Here is a 24,162-nt window from a genome sequence, read left to right on the forward strand (position 1 = left end):
CAATTCCCTCACAACAGATGCTGCTGGGCTGCACTCCTGGCCGCTTGCGTGCTGTGCTGTACATATGCACGGGGCATTTATCGGCCATATTATTGGTTACATCAGCCAAAAAAAAGCCGATTGCTTATATAGTCAATTTTCCTTATATTGGTGCCGATTTGGTATGGGACAGATGTATCGGTTCACTTCTATATTAAAAATCTGCTCTCAAATCTATAACTTGGAATTTTGTATTTTATTACATATTGGGATGCTCAGTAATTCAGTTGCAACTCTTGCAAGCTTACTTTCAGTTTTGTGGTTAATCTTTTGACAACAGCCAACAATAATTGTTGCTAAGGAAGTTTTTATCACAGTGGTCATGTTTTAAGAGAGTTCTTCTCTTTCCTCTTTTATAGTAGTATAAATGTATTAGTCTGAAGTAATTCAACAAACTAAACACCCCCGCCCCCCCAAACCTGACATAGTGGTTCAAGGAAATAAAAAGTCAGAATTTGTTGTTTAGACAAGACTTTCATTTGGATTTCATATACCATATTTACTCAAATAGAAGGTGACCCTGATTGTAAGATGACCCCCCCAATAATTAGACTTTTTATATGGAAAATGTACATTTGTTACAGTTTTTCAGGGGTAAAATCTAGTTATTTGATGTTTGCCTTGAGTTTGTCCCCCTTCATCTGCTAGAGCAGGAAAAATAAATCTCAGGGAGGGAAAGCGGGGAGGTCCCCTTACCCTCCCCATCTCTTCCCCTGGCAGCCCCCTCACTATAACTTGAAAAAGACTCAGTGCTGTGGGGACTGTGCTTAATGGGTAGTATAATATACCTTTCTTAGAAGGGCTGCACTAACCTATCCTTTGGCTTTGGACTTACCAGGCAGGGGAGATACCATAATCAAGAAAGTGGTTTTCCCGGAGTGAGGTCTGTCCCTTGCATTCCATGTGTGCTGTGACCACTGCAACTTCCCCAAGGCGGTTCTCTCAGTGTGAGACCTGTTCTTTGCATTCTGGGCAGGCTGACCCTGTGGGTTTCCTGGGAAACTCTACTGCACAATTTTGTGGCAACGGGGCCGGCTTTCTTGCTTTTCCCCTGGCTTGCTCCCCAACCTTTTGATTGGGAGCAAGTGAGACTAGGGGGCATCCAAACCCCAGGGTCCCTGGGCTTGGATTTAGAATGCCTGCCACAAATTTGGGGAGACTGAGACTGATGGGTCTGGGAAGGAGGACACTTGACCAGTGGCAGAGCCATATAGACTTAAATGATTGAGTTCTGCCCAGTTGAAATTTGTAACTTGACTTGGTGGGCTTTGTCCAATAGAATTTGGAACTGATTTGGCTCTTGAAATGAAATTTTAAATTAAAAAAATTGTGGGGTAGGTTCCCATCAGCGTGTTAGCCTGGTGTGAGCTACGTGTTTATGGTCATGCTCAGTGTTAATTGTATTTTAATAAACTTCATAGTTGGCTTCCATTGCTGAGCATCTGCTGTTTTTGGCAGCAGTTCAGTGGTAGTTTTAGTGAGATTTCCTTGTGTGTGATTATAGGATGAGGGGTTTTTCCCCCCATGCTAACTGGCGGGCATGCGTGGCTTGTCTTATATTTGAGTAAATGCAGTATATTAAGAATGTTATGGATTTGGACAGGTGTGAAACTTTACAGGTGAGTGGGTGGAATTCAAATACAGTTTTCTGCCTGTTTAAAGTGAACAAGAAACGGTGCTAAGTTCCGTTTAAATCTTGATAGGGATGAGGGATGTAGTCTCTTCTTTATTGGCTTGGTTAACCACACAGATGTGAGTAGTCTTTTCAATTTTTTTAAAATGCTGATAAGTTTTTTGACTAGCTTCATTTCTTGGTTTGATCTGCAGTGAATAGGAGAACTCCTGTTTTGTTGTTGTGGAAGACATTTTAGACCTTTTCTATTTAGAGATAGGAACAGTTATTTACTAGTTTAGGGAGCAAGTGACTTGTATTTGCTTTGACAATGAACTGCTCTTACTGAACACTCAGCAAAAAATGATGTTGCTTGAGTATAATTTACCTTTCTTTTGGGTAATTCCTGAGGATTGCTGGCTAGTGGGCCAGTGATGTGCATGTGGACCTGCAGCATGTCAGCATATGTTTGCTATTTGAGTCAAACACTGTTTCCTGTGGACTTTCAGGAGATTTTGGATGGGAACAACCCCTCTTCTGTGTGATGTCTTGCATTTTTAAGCTACACTGTTAAATGATGTGTGTATATTTTGAGCTGTTTTGAATACCCGTTCTTTATATTCATATGTTTTGCAAACTCAAGAATTTCCTTTTGTACCGGAAATGAAATTGGTGTGTGTTCCTCTCTCCTGATTGACCTGTGTTAAAAGTGACTTAGATGCTGATTTATTTTTATGGTCTGTAATAGATTTTAGAAAAGTTTGTATGCTATATGTGCTACTGAATATGAGAGAGACATGTAAGGAATATGAAATTGCATATTAAATATGAAATATTGAAAAGTAAAGCATCAGTTTACTACCAGCAGTTTAATATCTTTTAAATTGAAGTATATGTATTTATCAGATTTTCAAAGGATTTATCTTTTCCTGAAAAAATGGCTTTTCTTCGTCCTGCCTCAAACCACTGAATAAAAGTTAAGGCCAGATCTCCACTAGAAATTTTGGTGCTCTCAGCAGTGTTTTTGGTATAGTTTTTGAAATATCTGCATTGTTGTTCCAGAATCTCTTTTTGTCTTAGATCGGCTGAAAACAAAGAGGGACTGGTATGAATCCCTGTGGAATGTGGCAGGATCTAGAGCAGTGGTTCCCAAACTGAATGATTGTGTACCACCAATTTAAAACAATACAACCTTAAGTACCACCAGCGAGTTTTTTGTCATATAAAGTAATTATAGTAAATCTGTTAACGTGTACCACTAACAGATAGTCTGCGTACCACTGGTGGTACCTATACCACAGATTGGGAACCCTGCTGACCTAGAGCATTCTGTTGGACCCTGTTCTTCTTGCTGATGATTCCTTATGGTGCATTTCCTTCATGAGGGGATGAGACATAAGAGCACCTGTAAGGGACTGGGGTGTAGGCAGTCTGGTGTAATGGTTAGACAACTGAGGGAAAATTGGGACCTGGGGCTGGGTCAGAGGGCAGGAGCCATATGATCAAAACCAGAGGGAAATCCAGAAGCAGAGTCCATGGCACAGTCCAGGATCAGGACCCAGGGATCAAATGTTGAATAACAATCTGGGGGGCAGTAAACAGGACACAGACCAGGGAGAGAGCTAAACTGGGGTCAGGAGCCAGGAAACAGAATCACAGGGAAATCCAAAGAAATAAGCCAAAGCCCAGGGTCAGGAACCAGGAGGCATGCCACAGCAGAGCCCATCAGGATGCTGTTCCTAACTTGGGGCAGAGTTCATTAGCTGGAGTTTGCTGCAGGTGTGGCTGCTACAGTACTTGGCTTATGTCTGTTCAGAGCCCTTGGCAGCACTGTTGCTCCCAGGACAGTGGCATTGCACAGTGTTGGTGAAGATTTCTGGCTGCTAAGATGGGTGTTTGGCTGCATTGGCCTATGTATTTTTCTGCCCTTCCCTGCCATAAGTCAGGACTTGGGTCTGCTGCCCTGGTCACCAGGTCTTAGTTACACTACTGTTATGGTGTCTTGGTTTGGTCCAGGCAACCCAGCTTTCAGTTAGCAACTACAGCCATATCCTATTTGGCTTCCCCACACCAAAATGGTGTATACGCTGTGCCTTAACCACAGCTATAACGCACATTTTGAGATTGTTTCGTTCTGTGATGACTTAGGACAGGGGTGGGCAAAACACGGCCCATGGGCTGGATCTGCCCTTTCAGCTTACTGAATCTGGCCTGCAGGTAGATGCCCACCAGTTGTATCTAGCCCTGCCTGGCTGCCCCTTCTGTGCCCTGCATGGGGCCAAGCCCTGCCTGCACCCAATTCCCCCTCCCAAGGCAGATTGTGCTGTGCTCCCAGCCTTGTCTGCTGGAAGGCCCTGGCCCTAGCCTTCACACACAGCTTTTGGTTGGGCTGCTGATGCTGCAGCCACCTGGGGAACTGCTTGGTTCCCTCTGCCTCCTGAAGCAGGGAGAGGAAGAGCCTCTGAGCTCCTGGCATCAGGTAAGGAAGGGGAAGTGACAGTGAGTTGGGGGTGAAGCAGTGGTGAGGGGGGTGGTGGGAGGGGAGCAGGACAAGTGGTAGTGGCTAACTCTCTGGGTGCTTGTGGCCCACAGCAGGCAGAGCCCCTCCAGCAGCACATGGTTCCTTGCTGTCCTGGGAGCTACACATGCCAGCAGGGAACAAGGCCTGGCTGTATAGTGTGCCATTCCCAGCTGTCCCAGAAGCCACGCATGCTGGCAGGGAGCTGCTTCTTGTTGGCATGTGCAACTCCTGGGATTTGCTGGAAACCACATGCTGTGGGCTGGCTTGGCCTTGTTCCCCCCCAGTCTGTGCTGGATAGAAGGAGTGATGGCTGCAGACAGCCTGGCTTTGCCACATGTGGCTCCTTGTGGCTGCTGATGAAGCAGCAGTGAGCAGGAAGAGGTAGCTGCAGCTGGGGCTCCAGTTCCTTGCCACTTTCCACCCACCCAGCGGGATCAGCAGTTCCCTATGGGCAGCTGAATGGGTGGCAGGCTGCTGAGGCTGGTGCAGGTGGAAGTGCAGGGTGGTTGCATGCTGGACCATGGGGCAGGAGTGTAGGCTAGTTGCAGGTAGGGGTGTGGTGTGGGCTGCCCCTGTGGCAGTGGGTGGGGCTGTGTCCCATGCAGAGCACCAGGGAGTAGCAGTAGGCTGGAACGGGGGATACCTGCACTGCCTGGGCAAGCTTTGCTGTACTGCCCCCTATCCCTTCCTCGCCCTGGCCAGCTTCCAGGACCCAGCACTTGGGCAGCCTCCTACACATACCCACCTGCTAGTCACACACCTGACACCTTACCACACCCCCACATGCACTTTACTCCAACATACTGACCCTGTGGAGGGTCAGTGTTTCCCAATCCAGGGGTGGAGTTTCTTTTACGTTGGGGACCATGCGATAGGGGCAGGGGATTCTGGGATCATGGCGAAAAGGGCAAGGTTTGGTGTTGGGTGGGAGTGTCATGGATCATGTGACAGGGTGGGACTTCTGGTCCCAAGATGGTGACCAGGGGGCATGGCGTGTGTTAAGGGCAGGGTTTGGAAGTTTGACAAGGGGTCTATTCTTCCATTCTTCCCTCCACAGCTGATTTAAGTCATTGAGCAGCCCTTCAGCCAAAATAATTGCCCACTCCTGCCTTTGGCTCATACCGTGCACATGACTACTGCACATGACTACTGGCAACAGTATGAAAGAGGACACGCCCACATTTTAGCAAAATAGGCAGGACTGTTGCCCAAGGTGCAGTGGGAGTCCAAGGGGCTACTTTGACCTTGATATGTCCCTTAAAACACTAGTTTCTGTTATAGTCCCGTGGTCTGCATTTCTGTACTGCATGTCTGTACTGATGTTCAACTGCTACATGTTTAGTAGAATAAAGGTATGCGTACTTCACCAGAATGACTAAAATTGTGCTAAGGCCTGCTTGTTAATGATACAAGTGGCACCCCTCCTGGTGCTTGGTGAGAACAGACTATAATCCAGGAATGAAGGGATGATGGCAGCATGTCCTCTGCACTAGGGTCTGGTTTACTATGAAATGTTTCCAAGTTGGCTGAGATTCTCCACTGTTTGTTTGAAGTGAAACTGGGCAAATGTGACTGTGGAAAAATGACTGGCGTGATGTTAACAACTGTCTGGACTATATGATGATGTTATTGTTGTTGCTCTTGTAAATAGGAGTGACGTAAATAGAACTGTTACACGAGAATGAGTTTGTTCCATCAGAAAAGCTCCAGTATTACAAGAGACTCTGGAAGGGCAACTCGTCCTGTCCGTTTTGGTGGGAGCCTGGTCAGTCGTCTCCTAAAACCTTTCTGAGAAATGGGGGAGTAGGAGTCCACCCCACCAATGCCTCTGGTTGCTTTCAGAAAACAAGAGAAGCAGAAATTGCACGGTAATATGTTTCTTGGTGGACCAACTCAAGAGTTGAAAGAGATTAGATGAAATTTGGGGCCTAAAATGCCCTTCTGCAGGTTACCTCGGACTTTTTTCTCTCTCCTTTGGGATCCAGGAGTTCTCTTCCCCATGTGGTGGAATTGCCAGAACAGCCTGGCACACTCATCTCCGACAGTCCTCATTATGGTTGGTGGAGCCTGTCCACCAATCAAGGGAAAGGCAGGGAGGGGCTCGCCCCGCTCCTGCTGAGGCAAAGCTGGGTGGGGGGAACCCCGGACCTGGTTCGAGACCCTGCTCTACCAGGTCCGACAGGACCCTGGAGGTGGAGCCTCTGAGGTGAATAAAAGGAGCTGCATGCTCTGCATGAGACAGATGCACCAAGGGACAAAATGAAGCAGAGCTAGGAGGAGTTGGAATGAGCTGCCCAGCAGGGTGGTTCCTGTTGCCCCTGAAGAACTCCAGAAGACTGCCCACGGCAGTGGGGGATCTGAGTTTAACTCCAGCTCCAGTACATGGCGCACAGAGCGGCACACAAGGATTCGGTGTAGGTGATGCTGCATGGAGCGAGACCCGGGTCTGTAACCCCTGGCGTGTGGCCAGGGCACGGTGCAGGTGCCACTTGCATGGAACTGGATCCTGGGAGCTGTAAAAGGCAGCAAGGGTTTGCAACCCTGGCAAGTGGCCAAGACCTTGGTGCATGGTGGAACTCAGACCCTGGGACCTGATAGCAGTGGCTTGGGTCTCTAACTCCTGGCATGGGTCCAGGGTGCAGGACTGATCTCTCTGCAGGAAGGGTCCTAGAGTGAACGGAGCCCTGGCATAGCACAAGGCAGCCCAGCCTCCAACCCCAGTGAGTGGGCAGTAGCCTTCAGGAGCATGTGACTGCTTGGGGCCACTAGCAGGCAGGCAGCTGGGATGGAGCTGGAGCCTGAGAGACTTGGCAGTGAGGAGCAGTTTGGGTGAAAGAGTGCTGATCCCCTTTTATGGCTTCAGAGTCATGAGTTATCAGGCAAGGGTTTCCCACAGGGGAGGAGACCCCTTGGAAGGGGCGGGTGGGGAACTGTGAAAGGGCCCTGAGGAATAAGGGTCCCAACCACGGGCAGGGAGGTATTGGGAGCCTGCCCTTTTTTGGGTGCTGGTCCCAGGTTCTTTTCCCCTAGAGGAGGTTCTAGTAATCACAGTAATATTGATACTGTAAAGGAGAGTATGCACCTTGTATTTTGTATCCAGTGCCTCATATTTTGTCATTAATAACCATTTGTTGTTTGTTTGTTTTATGTGTGTGGGGGGTGTATATGTATTATATATATAAAATCTTGTTGAACCCCCCCATCCTCCTGTTGCCGTTATTTATCTGGGTGTGCCTAAGTCTGTTCACTGATTACCTGAACTTACCTGTATTTACCTGTTCCAGATTTCTTATTTACCAATGTGGGTTCAAGGCCTTTCAGAGCAATACCCCAGAAGTCAATTATAGACGTATAGCAATTTATATGTGTGTAAATAGTGTGTATGTATATGTGTGTGTGCTGTTAATTTTATTTTTTCTTCCTGTATGTTGTGCATATTAATAAATTTGTACATAGTAAGATTTTATAACTGTCCTGGCCTAGTTCTGTAGGGACAGAGGGGAACTGTAAGTGGTTTGCAGTTTTACGTACAGTACACCTGTCAGCTAACAGTCCCCCTTCAATCAGAGGAGGGAGTACTTATCTGAGTACACCTGGGCTACACTCACAACACCAAATGCAATGGAGCATTCAGCCTTCTTTTCAGAAGGGTTCTGCAAAGCTTAGGAGTTGTTGGTCTCAGGGTTGGGAATGGTCTGACTCCAGGAGCGGTAGAAACACAGCAGCGCCCTGTAACCTGTCCCACTGGCTCTGCCACAGAAACAGCCGAGCGTCTCTCTCTGCAGAGCTATGGCTTCATCTGTCAAAGCCTGTATGGTTGAGAGTCTAGTCACAGCAGCAGAGTGTCCCTCCCTGCAGGGAGACCAGGCCTTTGCCAGGCTTCTCAAGTTCCTGAGATTCACCATGAATAGCAGCCAAGGCAGAGGGTCCAGCACACACCCACCCACTGAGCAGGGCTGTCCAGTGCCCAGCGGAGGTGTCCCCAGCAGCACCAGCTCGTCGTGGTCACCTCTAGAGCATAAATCTCTGCAGGCATGCAGGGCCAGGCCATATTGAGCTGCAGTGAAGGTGGGACTTGGGTGTCTCCTGTATCTGCAGAAGTGTGACTGTCTCCTACAGACTGAGAACAGCTTGGCTATAATGTTAAAGTGTGGAAGGGCCTGGATGTGTTTTGAGAGCTGGGCTGGAGTTGGGACTAGACAGTCACAGCCATGCAGTGGCCAGTGTTGAAGGGGAGGCCATGCTGGAGGTAGATGTGGGTGGGTGTGTGTGTGTATTTCCACCACTCAGGTTCCTGTTATCCTTGAACATCAACCCAATATAATATGGCTCCCCACTCCTGCCATATTATATTATTTATATAATAATATTATAATATTATGGTGGTGATGGAGCCCTGGCACCTGAGGAGACTGATGCTTCCTACCCCCCTGTCACTGTATGAGCAAGGGAAAGGGAAGGAGTCACAGGCAGAAGGAGGGGGTAGGAGATGATGGCCTGATGGACAGAGGAGACAGAGGGGGCTGCAGTTATCAACTGGAGTAGAGAAGGATACTTATGTGTTCAGTATCTCCTCTGGGGGTTCCTGAGTGCTTGTTTCAGCCTGGGATGGCACCTACAAAGCCCTTCCCCTGTGCCTATGACAGTCTGTGCTTTTGGTGGTGATCTGCCCTCAGACTCAAGGTCAGGTTCATCTCACACATGGGCTTGTTTGGAGCCCATGGGTGGGAGAACCATCATTCCATCACCATGGCATAGGTACAGGGCTGGTTCCCCAAAGCATGTGTACCTGCCAAGGTGGCAGAAGGTTTCTTCCTGCAATGACCTCAGTGTGGCCTCCCCAGGGCCACTGCTCAAGGGGCAGGGGGTCAGGACCCCATTATTTAGTTTCAGCCAGAGGTGAAGTTGGGGTAGAGCCCCACACCTGCAATGAAAGAAGAGGAATAGAGTAATGAAAAGGCTGTATTTGCTAAATTAAGACCCTCCTGAATCTATTCTTACATATAGGGCACCATGGAAATGAAGGCATGTGTATAATTATTTATTCCTATCCCTGGAGGAGTGGGAAAGGTCCCACAGAGGAGCTGTGTCCTGCTCCAGAGAACAAATCCCAAAGAATTTGTGCATGATGCACACAAGGGACAGAATTTGCTAGGCGATGGATCAGGCAAAGAGGGCCCCTATGGTAACAGAATAATAGAAAATTAGGGTTGGAAGGGACCTTAGCAGGTCATCTAGTCCAACCCTCTGCTCAAAGCAGGACCATCCCCAGCTAGTTCATCCCAGACAAGGCTTTGTCTAGCTGGGTCTTAAAAACCTCTAAGGATGGACCGTCCACGCCTCTGAGTAACCTGTTTCAGTGCTTTAGTACCCTTCTAGTGAGAGAGTTGTTCATAATATCTAACCTAAACTTCCCGTGGTGTAACTTGAGACCATTGCTCCTTTTCTGTCACCTGCCACCACTGAGGACAGTCTACCTCCATCCTCTTTGGGACCACCCTTCAGGTAGTTGAAGGCTGCTATTCAGTCACTTCTCAGCCTTTCCTTCTCTAAATAAACCTGGTTCCCTCAACGTCTCCTCAGAAGTCAGGGGCCCTAGCTCCTTAGCTGTTTTCATTGCCCCCTGTTGGATTCTCTCCCATTTGTCCATATCCTTTCTGTAATGGGGGACCCCAAAACTGGACACAGTACTTCAGAAGTAGCCTCACCACTGCCAGATTGAGGGGAAGAATTATTTCCCTTGATCAGCTGGCAGTGCTTCTACTAATGCAGTCCAGTATGCCATTAACTGTCTTGGCAATAAAGGCACACTATTGGCTCATATTTAGCATATTGTCCACTGTAACCCCCAGGTCCTTTTATGCCAAGTTGCTGCTTAGCCAGTCAGTCCGCAGCCTGTGCATGAGATTGTTCTGTCCTAAGTGCAGGACTTTTCAATTGTCCTTATTGAACCTCATGAGATTTCTTTTGGTCTAATAACCTTGATATTAAATATGCTTGTAGCAGTTTGCACATTGTACCCATACCTTTAGTTCATTCAGAATTGATGCATGTTACCTTTTTTGAAAACTGCCGCAAATTTTAGGACAGATATTCCTAAATAAACACACTTTTGAGCAGCACTTTGGCACCTACTTGTATGTAGTACAGATTATGCATGGTATTAGTCCAAAACCAAAGGATTATGATTTTGCCCACAGCTCATTGGCCTGGGCCCCACTAGCAAGGCCATGGTGACCCCATAACTCAGGACTGCCTGGTATGCTTATGTACTGCAGACACCCTTGTCCCCTGCCCCAGCCTCTCAAGGATCCATGCTCACACTCATGACTGCAGTGTGGGTGTTCTTGTCACAAGTCCTGGGATCCTCCAAAAATTTCTATGCAGATGAGGCCCAGGGCAATCTGGTCCAGCTTCACCTTGTGGAGGGTGGGACCACACCAGTCATATGTGCCAGGCTGAGAGAGGGGGTGACAGAGGGATTCTGGGTGAGCTGTTTGAGACCCTATTTGCTGATGTTTGCCAGGCATTTAAGACGGATGAAGAAAGAGGAATCATTGTAAATGGGAAATAAAGGCACAGCTCAGTTGTGGGAGTGAAGAGAAGTCAAAATGTGTCCTATGTAGTGGCTCATCATGACTTAAAAAAGAGCCAGCACTGATGGTGATGCTTAACGGGTGTTTTGTGGTAGGTATGGGCCGTATGGTTTATAGTCATACTCGGTATTAGTTGCACTTAACTTCATATTTGATTTCTGTTATTGTGTATATGATACTTTTGGTAGCAGTTTAATGATAGAGAATGTATTTAATGAGATTTCCTTGTATGTGATTATAAGACAAGGGGCTTTGTTCTCTGTGCCAGTTGAGAGGGTGGGGGGACATTCGAGTAAATATGGTATATCGTCCCCTCCCGTTGTTTGTGTTATATTTGTAGAGCGGTGGCTGGAGGAAGAATGTTCTTCCTGGGCTCTTCTCAAGATACCAGAGATCCGTCTGTTTGCTGCAGCATTCTCTGCCTTGCTCTGGGGATTAGAGTTAGTGCTCTTGATGGAAAACATGTTATTTCCCCTCCCCTTCCTTGTGACTGTTCTCTCAGAACCTTCTCTAATTCAGCAGATGGTATGCGTTTCCTCCATGGCAGGTTCCTGAAGGACAAGTGAATTAGACTGTTCCACTGAAGAAGAACAAGTTCACTCTCTTCCCTTTGGGTTTGCCATGGGGTTGGCCAGTCTCTGTCTTGCCCATCACTCATAACCACTGCTGGAGATGAGCCACCAAAATGAGATGCGGGTTCACAGTATCCCAAAGACAACAGGCCCCAGGACCAGCTGATACCCTGTCCCTGTGTCCCAGGTTGTAAGGAAGTTCCTTTCCAGGCTCTGGGTTTAGAGATCTGTTGCCAAACCTGAAAAATTCCAGACAGAATCCAATTAAATTCATAATAAGTCATGAAGGTCTATACCAGCCCCACAAAAGGGAGGGGATAGGAAGAAGAGAAGTAGGTTAGAGAAGGGTGATAGACTGACATGATGACAAGTTGGTCACTGTCAATCACTCCAGTCGCTGGAGAGCCAGTGGTGTTTGCCTGCCCCATGCACCTAAAGTGCCTTTGAACAATGCTATCGCGATAGACTGGTGTCCACGGGCAGATCTAGTATTTTGAAAAAGAGGGATTTAGAAGGTGAGGTGCATCACATATAAAACAGCACATATTTTGCTCCAGTTAAAAAATAAACTAGAAGCTTTACTAATATGCTAGGGGCCTAGGGCTGCATTACTCAGTTTTAGACTGAAGCAAAAAGAAATATAACTTCATTGGAATGAGTTAAAAACAATATGCAGGGCTGCGATATAGGAGCTTCATTATATAACCCGGGTGCACCCAAGTAATATGCTCCCCTCTCCAGATAGAAGGGATGGGTGGTAGGTAGGAGTGCTGTGAAAGGGATCCTCAATATGTAGGCCAGATCCCTCTACTCCCTGGAAAGGAACCCAGAGTCAGGCCAGGACAAGAGATACTTAACTATGTACAAATTTATTTTTATATATAAAAATTAAAGGGAATTGATATTAATAAGCATATATATTACAATATAGAATTATTATATAATACTATGGTCCTACAGATAAAGGCTGAAAGATTATACCCCTTCAGGTAGCTGCAAGCAATGTGCTGATAATCAGTTGATTTAAAAGAGGCAAAGAACAGGTAGGTACAGTTGAGCACATATAAATACAATTAAACAACAGTTAAAACACAAATATAGACAGGTAAGTATAGATAATCATCAGGGAAGAGATTCCAGCAGTGTCCCTTACGAAGTTTATACTTAACACTCTATTAAACTACTGGAATACAAAGTTAAAATGTCCATAAAATATAAGGTGCAGCGTTACAAAATACGAAGCACTCTCCCACCAAATATAAGGAGCCTCAATAACTGGTTAGCTCAAGCTTTCCCAAGGATAAACTATCTCACAGCTGGGGTAGCTCCCCTCCCCTGTGGAAATCCCTTCCCCATCAACTCACGACTCCAGAGCCTGGATGGGTGGTTCATGTCCCCTTAATGGAGTTGCTTCTCACATGCATTGGCTGCTTGCCAGGGATTGCAGACTTGAGCCACCTCCTTTGTGCACTGCTTTGTGCACCCAGGTCCCGGCTGCACACTGGGGGGTTGCAGACCCAAGCTGCCTTGTGCAGATCCCAGGGTCTGGGCTCCGTGCACCAGCCTGTACACTGAGTCCCTGGCTTCGCATTAGGGGTTGCAGACCCAAGCCGTCTCAAACAACTCGCAGGGTCTGGGCTCTGTGCTGAGCCATTTATCGATACTATGTTCCCCGCAGTGGAGACAGGGACACAGCCACTTGCCACTCCTGCTCATGAAGAGGTGTCTTTGGGCTCTTCAGGGTTCTAATTCCACCCGCTGGCCAGCTCACACCAGTTCTTTGCCTGTCTTCTTCTCTGTCCCTGGACGTGCCTGCCCAGCATGCAGCTCCTTTTATTCACTCCAGAGGTTCCACCCCAAAGTGTTGGACCTGCAAAGAGCAGGCTACAACCAGGTCCAGTATTCCCTTCTCTCCCTGTCCCTTGGGCAGGGCAGAGGAAGTCCATTCCCACCCTTACTCGATTGCTGGATTTGCTCCACCAATCGCAATGAAGACTTTCTGAGCCCAGGCATGCCGGGTTGTATTGGTAAGTCTGCCACACTTATCAGGAGCAATTAATATGCAGAACAAAGGATAGCTTAATAGGTGGAATGTCAAGACCATTAAACAAAGAGATGTTTGTTAATACCTGTGGAATGAAGAGTTTGGAGGGGATCAGGTAGATTATAATAAACCATGAAGTCAGTTAACTTCTTGCCTGACTATACGTGCTGCTGCCACTGCCAGGCAGTTGGGTGTAAACTTCGGGTGAAGCGGGAATCAAAAGTGGGTGCAAGTTCACCAGTGCATTTCCCCCCTCCCCCCCGGATTTGCCTCGTGCTGGTGTCTATGATGTGACAGCCCAGTAGTGATTTGTTTTCATTTTATTATTTATTTTTTATACTTATATGCTGGCCACCCCTAAACAGGCTTGGGGCAACTTGTAGTAAAACCTGAAAAAAAGAAAGAACAGGTACAACAAAGCTAACTTTACCCTCACAACTCCAAAATACATTTGCAATCTAGCCCTTTTTCTCCTGTCTCTTTCTGATGTGTAACCCCCGCACCTTTCTCCCCAATTAACTTGGCTTCCTAAGCACCATTCAGTATCTCTGGAAAAGCAGCAACTGTTTCTTTCCCTCTGGGGGCAATGCATAGGGGGTGCACGCAGGTGAATGTAAACCCCCTGTGTGTGGTGGTGCACCCCCTGCAACCACTGTCGGCACTGCCAGGGGGTCTGTGGGTGGTCCCTGATCGCCCCTGGACACTGCCAGCAGCGCCTGTGGGTACTCACTGACCTGTGGCCAGTGCTCCCCCCCAGCCGCTGACAGTGCTGGCGGCGCCTGCAGGCGCACCACTGCTGGGCTCCTGCTGCCACACTCCCACCACTGCTGGCGCAATTGTGCCCCCCCCCCATCTGCCAGGGGCATGTGACGTTCATATTTCTCACTGTCCCTGTGCAGGCAATGATGGAGCTTTATACACAGCAGCTATCTGGCTACATTTCTTGTGAGGGGACATAAATGGAGAAGAGGGGGCACATGGAAAGGGTTTGGGATGTAAGGGATGGGGTGTGGCCAGCCTAATGGTGTGGGAAGTTAACCAAGGTGATGAGTTCCGCCTGGGAGCTAGTGTCACTGAGTGGTGAGCTGCTCCTGCAGGGTGCAAGAGGGATGGGAGACTGACTTAAAGGCCTGTCCCCTTGAGGAATGTGTGTTGTAAAGTCCCTGTTCTCCAGCCCCAGTGGCTCCTAGTCTTTCCCTTTCTGCATTACCAGGCACTGTGAAATTGATCTGGCTTTTCCTATCCAGGCCCTCTCTCTGCAACTCCCTGCTTTCCCATTGGGCAGACAACCTACCAGTATTGGGTACAGTGGACTCTCTGGATTCAGACAGCAGAAACTTTTTGGTGATGGATAATTTTCCAGGAAAGGTCCCATGTGTCAACTACTCAATCTTCTGCTCCAAGAAAAGAATATGATCCATTGCCAAGAAGCCTCAGTCCAACCACAGAAGAGTAGAACACACATTATTTCCCTTCCCTAGAGGGAAAAAAACCCACCTAGGACAAAGTAGTTTGTTTTGCACATGGCATTGGCCTCTTTTCCAGCCATCCTGGACAGGATAGTGGCAGTCAACAAAGGGGTGGACAGTGCAGACCACAGAGGGAGAAACCTGAGCAGCCCTTGGGTCTGGGCAGAGAGGCATTTTCCAGTCTCAGGCTGTCCCTTGTCCTGGTTTTCATGGTCTCTGTGGTCTGTGAAAGCATTTTCTTGGGCTGGTTTCCTGAATTTGGATTCAGGCTGTGAAACTTGTTTAGTGTCCTTACAGCTGGGTAACTTACTACTTAAACAGGAGGGAGGAAGTATGCTATGTTTTCAAAACCATTGTCTTGCTCAGATCAGTCTCTCATTATGTGTATGGTACTGTGCCAATTCACATTTAATTTGATCATGAATCAAAATATCCAGGTCCAGGTTTACAGTCTTGGGTGTCCATCTCTAGGTATTTTATGTCCAGATTTTAGGTAACTAAAAAGAAAGACAGTGGTATTATTTTCATATCTCTGTAGCGCAGCCTATTCTTGTTAATTTAAGTGGGGATTTTTTTTCTCAGAACCACTGACAGCTAGCTAACATTTATTTCTGTAGTTAACTTCAGGCAACTGAATTTGAAAACCTGATCTCATGTTAATATCTCTCAAAGCTGTTAACCAAAATCAGGCTGCAGAGAGGCTCTCCTTCTTTAATGTAGAATTCAGGTTTGCCACCCCCATTTCCATTTCCACCCTCATTTTTTTTTAAATGCACTGGGGGGTTATTTATCTGGTACTAGAGTAACAACATTCTTGGCAATAGACTACTGATTGAAGTGTATAAGAATGTTCTCTCTTTATATGGTTCAGGAAAATTCTCTTTTCCTTGAACCTTTTTTGGAATAGTATTAGGGGGCTGGGTGTGAACTTTGGAAATTCATGAACTTATGAATAATTATTTTTAAGGTTGTATAGATTTTGAGGTCGCTAGTTCCACAAACTTGTAAGCAGTTTTCCTTTTCTTCCTCTTCCAGCTTGTTCTTGTCTAGTCCTCTGATAATTGTATGGCTTATTTTAAAAGAGTGGCCTTTTTCAAATGCCAGATGTAGACAATAATGTTCTCAGAATTATACAAATCCAGCCAGGTTTCATAGTTGCTCCTAGTGTTGCTGTACATTTTTAGAAGAACTTGTTGCAGCAAACAGCATGTTTTTTAAAAAAGCAAAAAGGCAATTAGGTATGTGAAAAGTGGCTGAAATAACACAGGAAAAATTATTCTTGATTTTAAAGTATTTAAACATAGCTTTAATGTTATGTAAATACACCTTGCTATATTTTTATAGTTATATTTAATCTTTTTGTATTAACTTTACATAAGATTTCTTATTCAGCTATTTTCCAAGTCTGATTCATGGGGCTGTGAATGCAGAGTGGATAAAAAGAGAAAAATGTGTCATTCTTTTAGCAAGGAAAGGCCAATGGAACTGTTCAAGGTGTAACAGTGGTTTGAATTAAATTTGAGTGACTTAGATCTCTGTTTTCAATTGTGATTTGAGCGTAAAAACAAGAAAAGTTGATCTAAACCATACATTTTAATCTTGATTTGCCATTGTACTACTTCCTTTTTAAAAGAAATCAGTTCTCACTGGTTGGTAAACATTAAACATTGATTTTTAACTAAACATAGTCTATACAGTAAATTTGGTAGTTTTTGTTCACCTGGAAGATGCACAGCATGCACATTTGAACAATTATTATGCATATGTGTTTGTTTTATAAAATGGTGAGTGAAGTTTATTATTTCCAAGATTTTAATATTTTACTTGTGATTTGCAGCAAGCTACTTTAGGATGGAAATTGTCATTTAAATAAAACTATAGAAAAGTAGTGTATTAAAATATCTCTCTGTCAGTCAGATAAACTACCTTTACTGGATACATGGATACATGAGCCATATACTTCATCAAAACAGCTTAAAGGGTTTTAAATGATTTATTAAAAGATTGTCTTTAGTTGGTAAATTGAAATTTGTTCCTGATTTGGTTTGTACTTCAGATTTAGAACTCAGCCTTTTGAACCTAACTGTCATTCAGAGATTGAAAGAGGGAGAACAAGCTTGTCTTTTCAAACATATTGTTTTCTTAGCTTTGAACTGAACATGTTATTGCACTGAATTAAATGGGAGGGAAACAATTCTCATTGCACCTTTAGAAGATATTACCGCTGTCAAAATCTGTCAGTTCAGTCAACTCTGGTTCCAGGTGCTTTACTGGTGACTTCCCTCATTTCAGTGGTCTGAATTATTTTAAAGCTTTGTCATCTGCTATTTGAATACTTGAAGGAAACATCTGCCATTTGAATACTATTTTACTTTTATTTAAATATTTTAATAAATCATAATAAATGTAGTTCTTAATATAAGTTGGTATTATTTCAAATGTAATTTTAAAAGACTCTTCTAAAAAATATTTAAAAGCAATTTAAAAATAATTAGATTCTAATTTAAAAATTCAATTTTTTATTATTATTCCTTAGTATAGTTAGGGAGGTCTTATTAATGATGGAAACCCTTGAACAAGGAAATATTATTTGTTATAATTAAATAAGTGTTTCTATAGGTGCTAATCAGGAACCCACTCATGCTGGGATGATGGACCACTTATCACCCTGTTTCCTGTCTTCTGTGTAGTGGTGTGATTATCAAAAATCATACCACTAATCATGTGGTGACATGATTCTCATGGAATGTAATTACCTCAGTCCTTCATGATCCTGCATGATTTGGGTACCAACTTTTGTGTGCTTCAGAGACCTATCTAATGACTTCCTGGTAATATGTGAAAGTTGTGTCTGTTGACCTCCTTTTAATTAAAATGGGAAGAAAGAGGGTTCTAGCATGAGTCCATTTACTAATCTCACTTCTAGCAGTGGCAAGGAGGGAAAAGTGATAACTCACCTACAGTTTTGCTTTGATGGAGAAGGGGTTAACTATAATGATTGGGTCACAAGTCTTATACATATTTCAATAGTGTAGATAGGGGTGGGTGAAAGGGACACCAGCCTTGGTCATCAAATTAGGAGAGGCTTTGGCTTTATTCCCTGCCCCCATGGAGGCTGTGCCCCAACAGCATTTTGATGCTGGGAACTCCAAAATAGTTCTCTTGGCTGCTGTTGTTTGAAGAACAACAGCTGGCAGAGCATGCATGGCAATAGCAACAGCTCCCCTGCTCTGCTTCTCCTTCTCCCTTTTGTCCCCCCCCATACTAAATGTATCCATTCAGCTGTATCTCTGAACATGTGGGGCACATGGACTTCTGAGGTCATATTCCATAGTTCAGGGTCATGCAGTAGGCTGAAATGCTCAGGGATGTCTTTCAGTTAAATTGCTCTTTCTGGGCACACAGGGAGAATTGTGGGAAAGATTATCAGCACCCATGTGGTTTCACTTGCCTCTGTGCTGAAAAGTGGGTAGGTGGCAACACAGGAGAAAGCAGCAGTCTGTCTTTACCATATTCCCCAGGATGGGCCAGCAAGCTTTGATGTAAATGACACTTGGATGTGCATGGTGGTGGGAGGGAGTTAGGGACAACACCTGAGTAAGGGTGCAGACAGAAGTTGTGTTTGTTGTGCGAATAGCTCCTTGAAAGTACTCTACAGCTGAGCCCTGACAAAAGAACATGGCTGCAGAGTGCTTTAAAAGGGCCCGATCCTACAGCAGTGTAAACTTTCATTACACAAGGGTTCAGATGAAGGCGCTCCAAAGTGGAATGCCTTCACTAACGTTTGTCAGCACATGCTGGGAGCAGGGCTGGCCTGATGTCTCTTAGCCTTGTCTTCAGACTGGGGTGGGGGGGAAGGTAGCTGAGGGAGTTCTGTCTGGGTTATGCCCAGCCAGTGTTGGAGGCAGGGGTATGGATTCAGTTCACCTGCACCGCCCTTCAGTGCAGGCTGGGCAAACCCCAGGTGAAACTCCCTCCACTCCCTTCCTTCTCTCCCACTCTGAAGATAGTGCTGGGGTTGTGAGGGTGGAGGGGCAGGACTAGGGGAGAGTGGCTATAGACTCACAGCAGCTCCAAATAGCAGCTCGATGCCCCAGCCTCCAGGACCCAACAGCAAATGTAATTTGGGTCTGGGGGATTGCTGTAACTCATGGCGCTTCTTGTAAAACACCATGTGTTACAGCAAGGAGCTGGACTTCTGCCTGTGCCCTAAGTTTGAATTACTTTGGTAGTGAGAAAGAGCACTTATTTCTAAATGAAGCATAGCCCTGAGTATTGTTTTACTGCTGTCCTCTGGAGCAGTGGACTTGTTGGTTTCAAAGAGCTTCACTGGGGCTAAAATAGGCAAGCTCCCTGACCATATGAAAGAAACAGATGCTGGGAGGGAGGGGAAGTAGTCTTGGAGAAACTGAACAGTGGTCGATGGAATTGAGTTGGGATTGTAGAGGCTCTTAAACTGAACTCCATGTGCATGTGTGTTGCTTTGGCAAATAAATTGGAGTGGTTTGCAATGTGGGAAAGTTTTTCTTTGGCTACTGAGGCTTCCTTACCTGGTTTTTCCTGAAGAGGTCCAGTGTAAATTTATATAAAATGTGAGAGAGAGTTAAGAAGAAACTGGGGCTTTTTCTAGCAGCTAAGAGCTAACTTTTTTCCATCTGAAGGGTCAGACAGACAGGGTGCCCCAGTACTCCTTAAAACATTAACCTTTGGAAAAATATTTGACTTGACTGCAGAGGTGTGTTGTTTTCAAACAAAGTTGAATTATTTTTATCTGTCTCTGCAGAAATATTGCTAGAATTTCTTTAAATTTGTAGTTTAGCCAGATGTTAGATAGCTTGGACAGATAACCTGCCTAAGGTGCTGTTTAACAATTTTTTTCTTGTAAATAAATTTGGATTTCTTTTTTCTTTCCCTTCCCCCCCCCAAAAACAGATAAGTAATTCCTCCGCAGTGTTCATATATACCTGTAGAAATATCACACATTCTCTCTTGAAACCAATGTGCAGTGTTCAAGTTTGAGTTTAAGATAGAAAAATCACTTCTTAAAAGAATGATTCATTTGGGGTGGAATTGGGCAATATTTGTGTTTGTTATGTTTCATTTCCATCTCCAGATACTGCATTGTATAAAACAGACATTTGAATTTGAAGACATGGATTAAGAATAAAAATATGACTTGGAATTTCCTGACATTTTTATTGTTGTGGTTGTGAAAAATAATTCTCTGCCAAGAATAACTTCATCTGCAAATGTTTGTTAAATGTGTTTTAGTCTGCTTTTGTTTAAATCATGGGTGGCCAGGTCCTGTTCTCACATGTGGATGCCATACAGTGACCAGTTGCAGCTCTGTGCTGCAAGGGTCCAAGAGCTTCAGCTTTCCTTCACTGACACAATTTAGCCTGACTTTCTTATCCACCTGTTTTATGTTCTTGCCCCATTTTTTATTCCTTTTACGGGCAAATCGTGTCTAGTCTTGAGTTGTGGTACCAGAACATTGATCTGTTTCCTCTTACCATCAGGAAGAGGAATTGTGATTATACTTTTTGTTGTATGTGAGGGCAACTCACATAGTAGGGCCTCACTGACTTTCCTAGGTTCCTCTCATAGATTAACTATGACTTAATAACATATTTTTAAAAGTATTTGTCTGCATTAACTGTTAAATGGTTAACACCTACTGACACATTTTTTAAACCTCTGTTCCCCAATCTTAAACAATGCATTTCATGTGATTTTAATTAAGGTTTTACCTCCAATATAGACAAGGTAAATCCTGTGTTCATACATGTTGCCTGGAAGCCTTCTGAAGAACCCGCGTGATTACAAACCAGTCTCCCAATACAAATCTATCTTCCGTCAAATCCATTTACTGCTCCCTGCAATTGGTGTGAACGTGCAAATCTCCTCTGTTCTTCCTTTCCACTTTTGCAATCTGTGCTTCTTTTTGAGCTACGTTAGGATTATGGACAGATGTAACACTAACCCAGTTTTAGAGGAGGGGAGGAGTGACATTACTACTTAAGAATGTGTCATCTGAACCAATGTAACTCTTTTTCTTGTTTGTCCATTCCTGTTCTGGTAAATGCAGTCAATCTGCAGTAACTTTAAACCTGAAAGAAACTTGTTACAATGGGACAGCTCTAAAATGCTATAATTTTAAAACTGTTCATGCTTCTTCTGTCCAGAAAATTAGGTTCTAGACAAGGTCTGTAGAATTTCCCCAAGCATTACACCCATGTTAAGGAAGAGATGCAATGGGGAAAAGGTATTATATATTTGGAAAAACCCGAAGGGAAGTTTATTTCTGTCTCATAGATGGATGGTACCGTAGGTTGCCCAGTAGACTATGGTATAGAGGTATTGCCTCTTGCAGAGGAAATGACAGTTAAAGCATCATCATGACTGGAAGATACCTTGAACCATTTGAGTATAGATTTGTACATTATTTTGTCTCTCTTTTTTCAAATAATTATAGGTTCATGTACTGGACCGACTGGGGGGAAGTGCCAAAGATAGAACGTGCTGGAATGGATGGTTCAAGCCGCTCTGTTATAATCAACACAGACATATATTGGCCAAATGGGCTGACTTTGGATTATGAAGAACGGAAGCTTTATTGGGCAGATGCTAAACTGAACTTCATCCACAAATCAAACCTGGATGGAAGTCATCGGTAAGTTTTAGTTTCATTTGGTTGGTTTCCTAATAGGTTTTGTTTTATAAATATGTAAGTTTTGTAGCAGCAGATTCCAACCAGTGAGGTTATCCTATTGTTAGTCTGTTTGAAACTTCCTATGACTGTTAATACAAACAACCCCTTCCCTCGAACCCCAAACAAAAAAGGATGCACTTGATTACTTGAGTGTACACTGGTGGATATGTCTTAATTTGTTTCTATTCAGAAGGCAAATCACCATAACTTTTGTAGGAAGTGATCTTTAAAGAGACTACAAGCCCAATTATGGATTTATATGGTTATACAGAAATATTTACTTAATCTTTTAAAATGGATCTTCTGTCCTTTGTTTCCATAATAATTACAAAGTAATGATAAATGTTGAAAATAAACAACCCAGAAAATATGGGCGGTTGTTTTCTTCTTTTTCAGTCCTATAATCTTAGGTGTTGCTCATGACAGTATTAGGACATAACGTTTCCAAAGAAGTGTGAGAGTGTTAATTTGCTGTATCATTGCTATTATGAGGGTCACATGCTGCCATTTATGGTCTGTTGTTTGTTGGTACTTTCAGGATGCTGCTTTTCTTTACTACATGCGCTAGTGTCCTCCTCCATATTGTTTATTCCTGCAATGTTATGTGGAGATATTTTTTCCGTTCCAGTTGTATAGCATAACGCTTTTAAGTTTTTCTCTTAGAGCATTTGCATTGCTTTTTAAATTTGTTTATTCAGGAATAAAATATTATTTCCTTTCTCCCAGACCAACATCCCATTGTTCCTGCGTGAACATAAATTTAGCCTGATTAATTAGGCCCTCTCAAGAACTTCAGTATCTGCTGCACAGATACTGCTTTCTTTTATTTTAATTTGTGGCTAGGTATGTAGGCAGCCTGTATAAAACACATCCAGTGTCTTAATATGGTATCTCTTAGTAATCCATGATTTCCTGCTGTAAAGCAGAAGATAAAAACTGCAATATGGCTGGCTTGCAGGCTTCTGCCAAATACATTCTTAGTAGAGCAAAGGTTTGGCTGTTTCAGTGTTTTATCTAGTATTTTTTTAAATGATGTTTTGTCTGAAGGGATAAGACAGTTGCCTGCCATAAATTGATAAAAAATAGTTTAGACAATTCACAACTTGCAATGATATTTGTAGTTTAAGGGTTTTTTTAAAATGACTATGGAATTTTTGACTGGGGGGAGCAGAAGAGTGCTTTCATAGCACCAAAAAAAAAAGAAAAAAGAAATTGATACAGGTGGTGCTTTTTCCAATCAAAAAGAAGGACTACCCCACTTGTGCTGTACTGGTGGCTGGAAAGAGGCAGAAATCAAATTGTCAGATAATGTCTTAAAATGGATATAATCAAACATAATTGTACTTGGGGTCTATAATATAGTAGCTTTTTATTTTCGTGATTAACATAGGGAAGAATTAAGTATGTTCTAATTGGAATTTAATTGAGGCCAAGAAAAATTGCATTCAGTATCTCTTCTGAAGAAGTAGACATGAAACCCAGTTAAGTAATATTTGGTGATCACATGGGACATGACACCACCAGAAAAACTACAGGCTAAAGGTAGACTTGTCCTGCAATCATGAAATGGCCAGCATTTGTGTAGTTGTTAACACCTCCAAATGACAGATATTCTGATCGCACCCTGTTTGGCCAATAGAGTAAATATGGAGCATGTTTTATTGTTTTTTTTCAAATTGCTTGTTATATGTTGCTGGTTTTGGATAGGAGAAAAAAGGAATGACTTACTATAATAAAATACTATTGCAACCAAGGTTCCCTCTAAGGTGCGCGCGTGCGTGGCTGCGCACAACTAGAAGCGTGGCCGTGCACAGCATTTTCAAGGCTGCGCACCAGGAGAGGCTGGGGTTGCATCAGGGCTGGGCAGCGGAGCACTTCCCCAGAGCCAGCGGAGCCCGCACCAGCCCCCCACCCCAGTCTCCATCCCTGCCTTGTCTCACCTCGGGGAGGAGCTGCTACCTGCCCTGAGTGAGGCTCTGCTGGCTCCAGGGCACTGTGGGACATGCCCCCCAAGGCCATGCGGGGGAGCGGAGCAGTGTCCCGGAGCCAGCGGAGCCTCACTCGGGGCAGGCAGCAACTCCTCCCCGAGGTGAGGCAAGGCTGGGGTGGGGGGCTGGTATGGGCTCTGCCGGCTCTGGGGAAGTGCTCCGCTCCCCAGTCCTGATGCAGGGGAGTGGAGCACTTCCCTGGAGCCGGCAGAGCCCGTGCCAGCCCCCGGCTCCAGTCCCTGACTCCTGGCTCCAGTCTCTAGCCCCCCAGCTCCAGTCCCCGGCTCCAGCCTCCAGCACCTGGCCCCTAGTCCTAGCCTTTCTGCTGTAGCCCCCAGCTCTAGCCCCTGGCCCCCTAGCCCCAGTCTCTCGGCGCCAGCCCCCAGCTCCAGCCTCTGGCCCCCAACCTCTCAGCTCTAGCCTCAGCCTCTTGGCTCTGGCCTCCAAGCCCCAGCCCCTTTGATAAGTGTCCCATGCTGGACCGAGGCAGCGCGCTCACGGACTGCTACTCCTTAGAGGGAATGTTGATTGCAAAATATATAACTGGAAAGGGATGTGTGCAGAATGGTCAGTAGGTTTGCCCATGTAGTTTGGAGAGCGTCTAAGGGG

General features: G+C 44.9%; 1 protein-coding gene across 1 annotated transcript in view; it reads left to right on the forward strand.

The window, feature by feature from the left end:
- Positions 1-24,162, forward strand: part of LRP6 (LDL receptor related protein 6) — a 167,922-nt gene that overhangs the window by 52,314 nt on the left and 91,446 nt on the right. The window contains exon 3 of the mRNA XM_019543869.1: positions 21,329-21,526. Within this exon, the coding sequence (XP_019399414.1) occupies positions 21,329-21,526 (198 nt within the window). The remainder of the gene's footprint in view (positions 1-21,328; positions 21,527-24,162) is intronic.

This window comes from Crocodylus porosus, unplaced genomic scaffold (assembly GCF_001723895.1).
Source record: "Crocodylus porosus isolate Cpor-Errol unplaced genomic scaffold, CroPor_comp1, whole genome shotgun sequence".
Classification (NCBI taxonomy): domain Eukaryota; kingdom Metazoa; phylum Chordata; order Crocodylia; family Crocodylidae; genus Crocodylus; species Crocodylus porosus.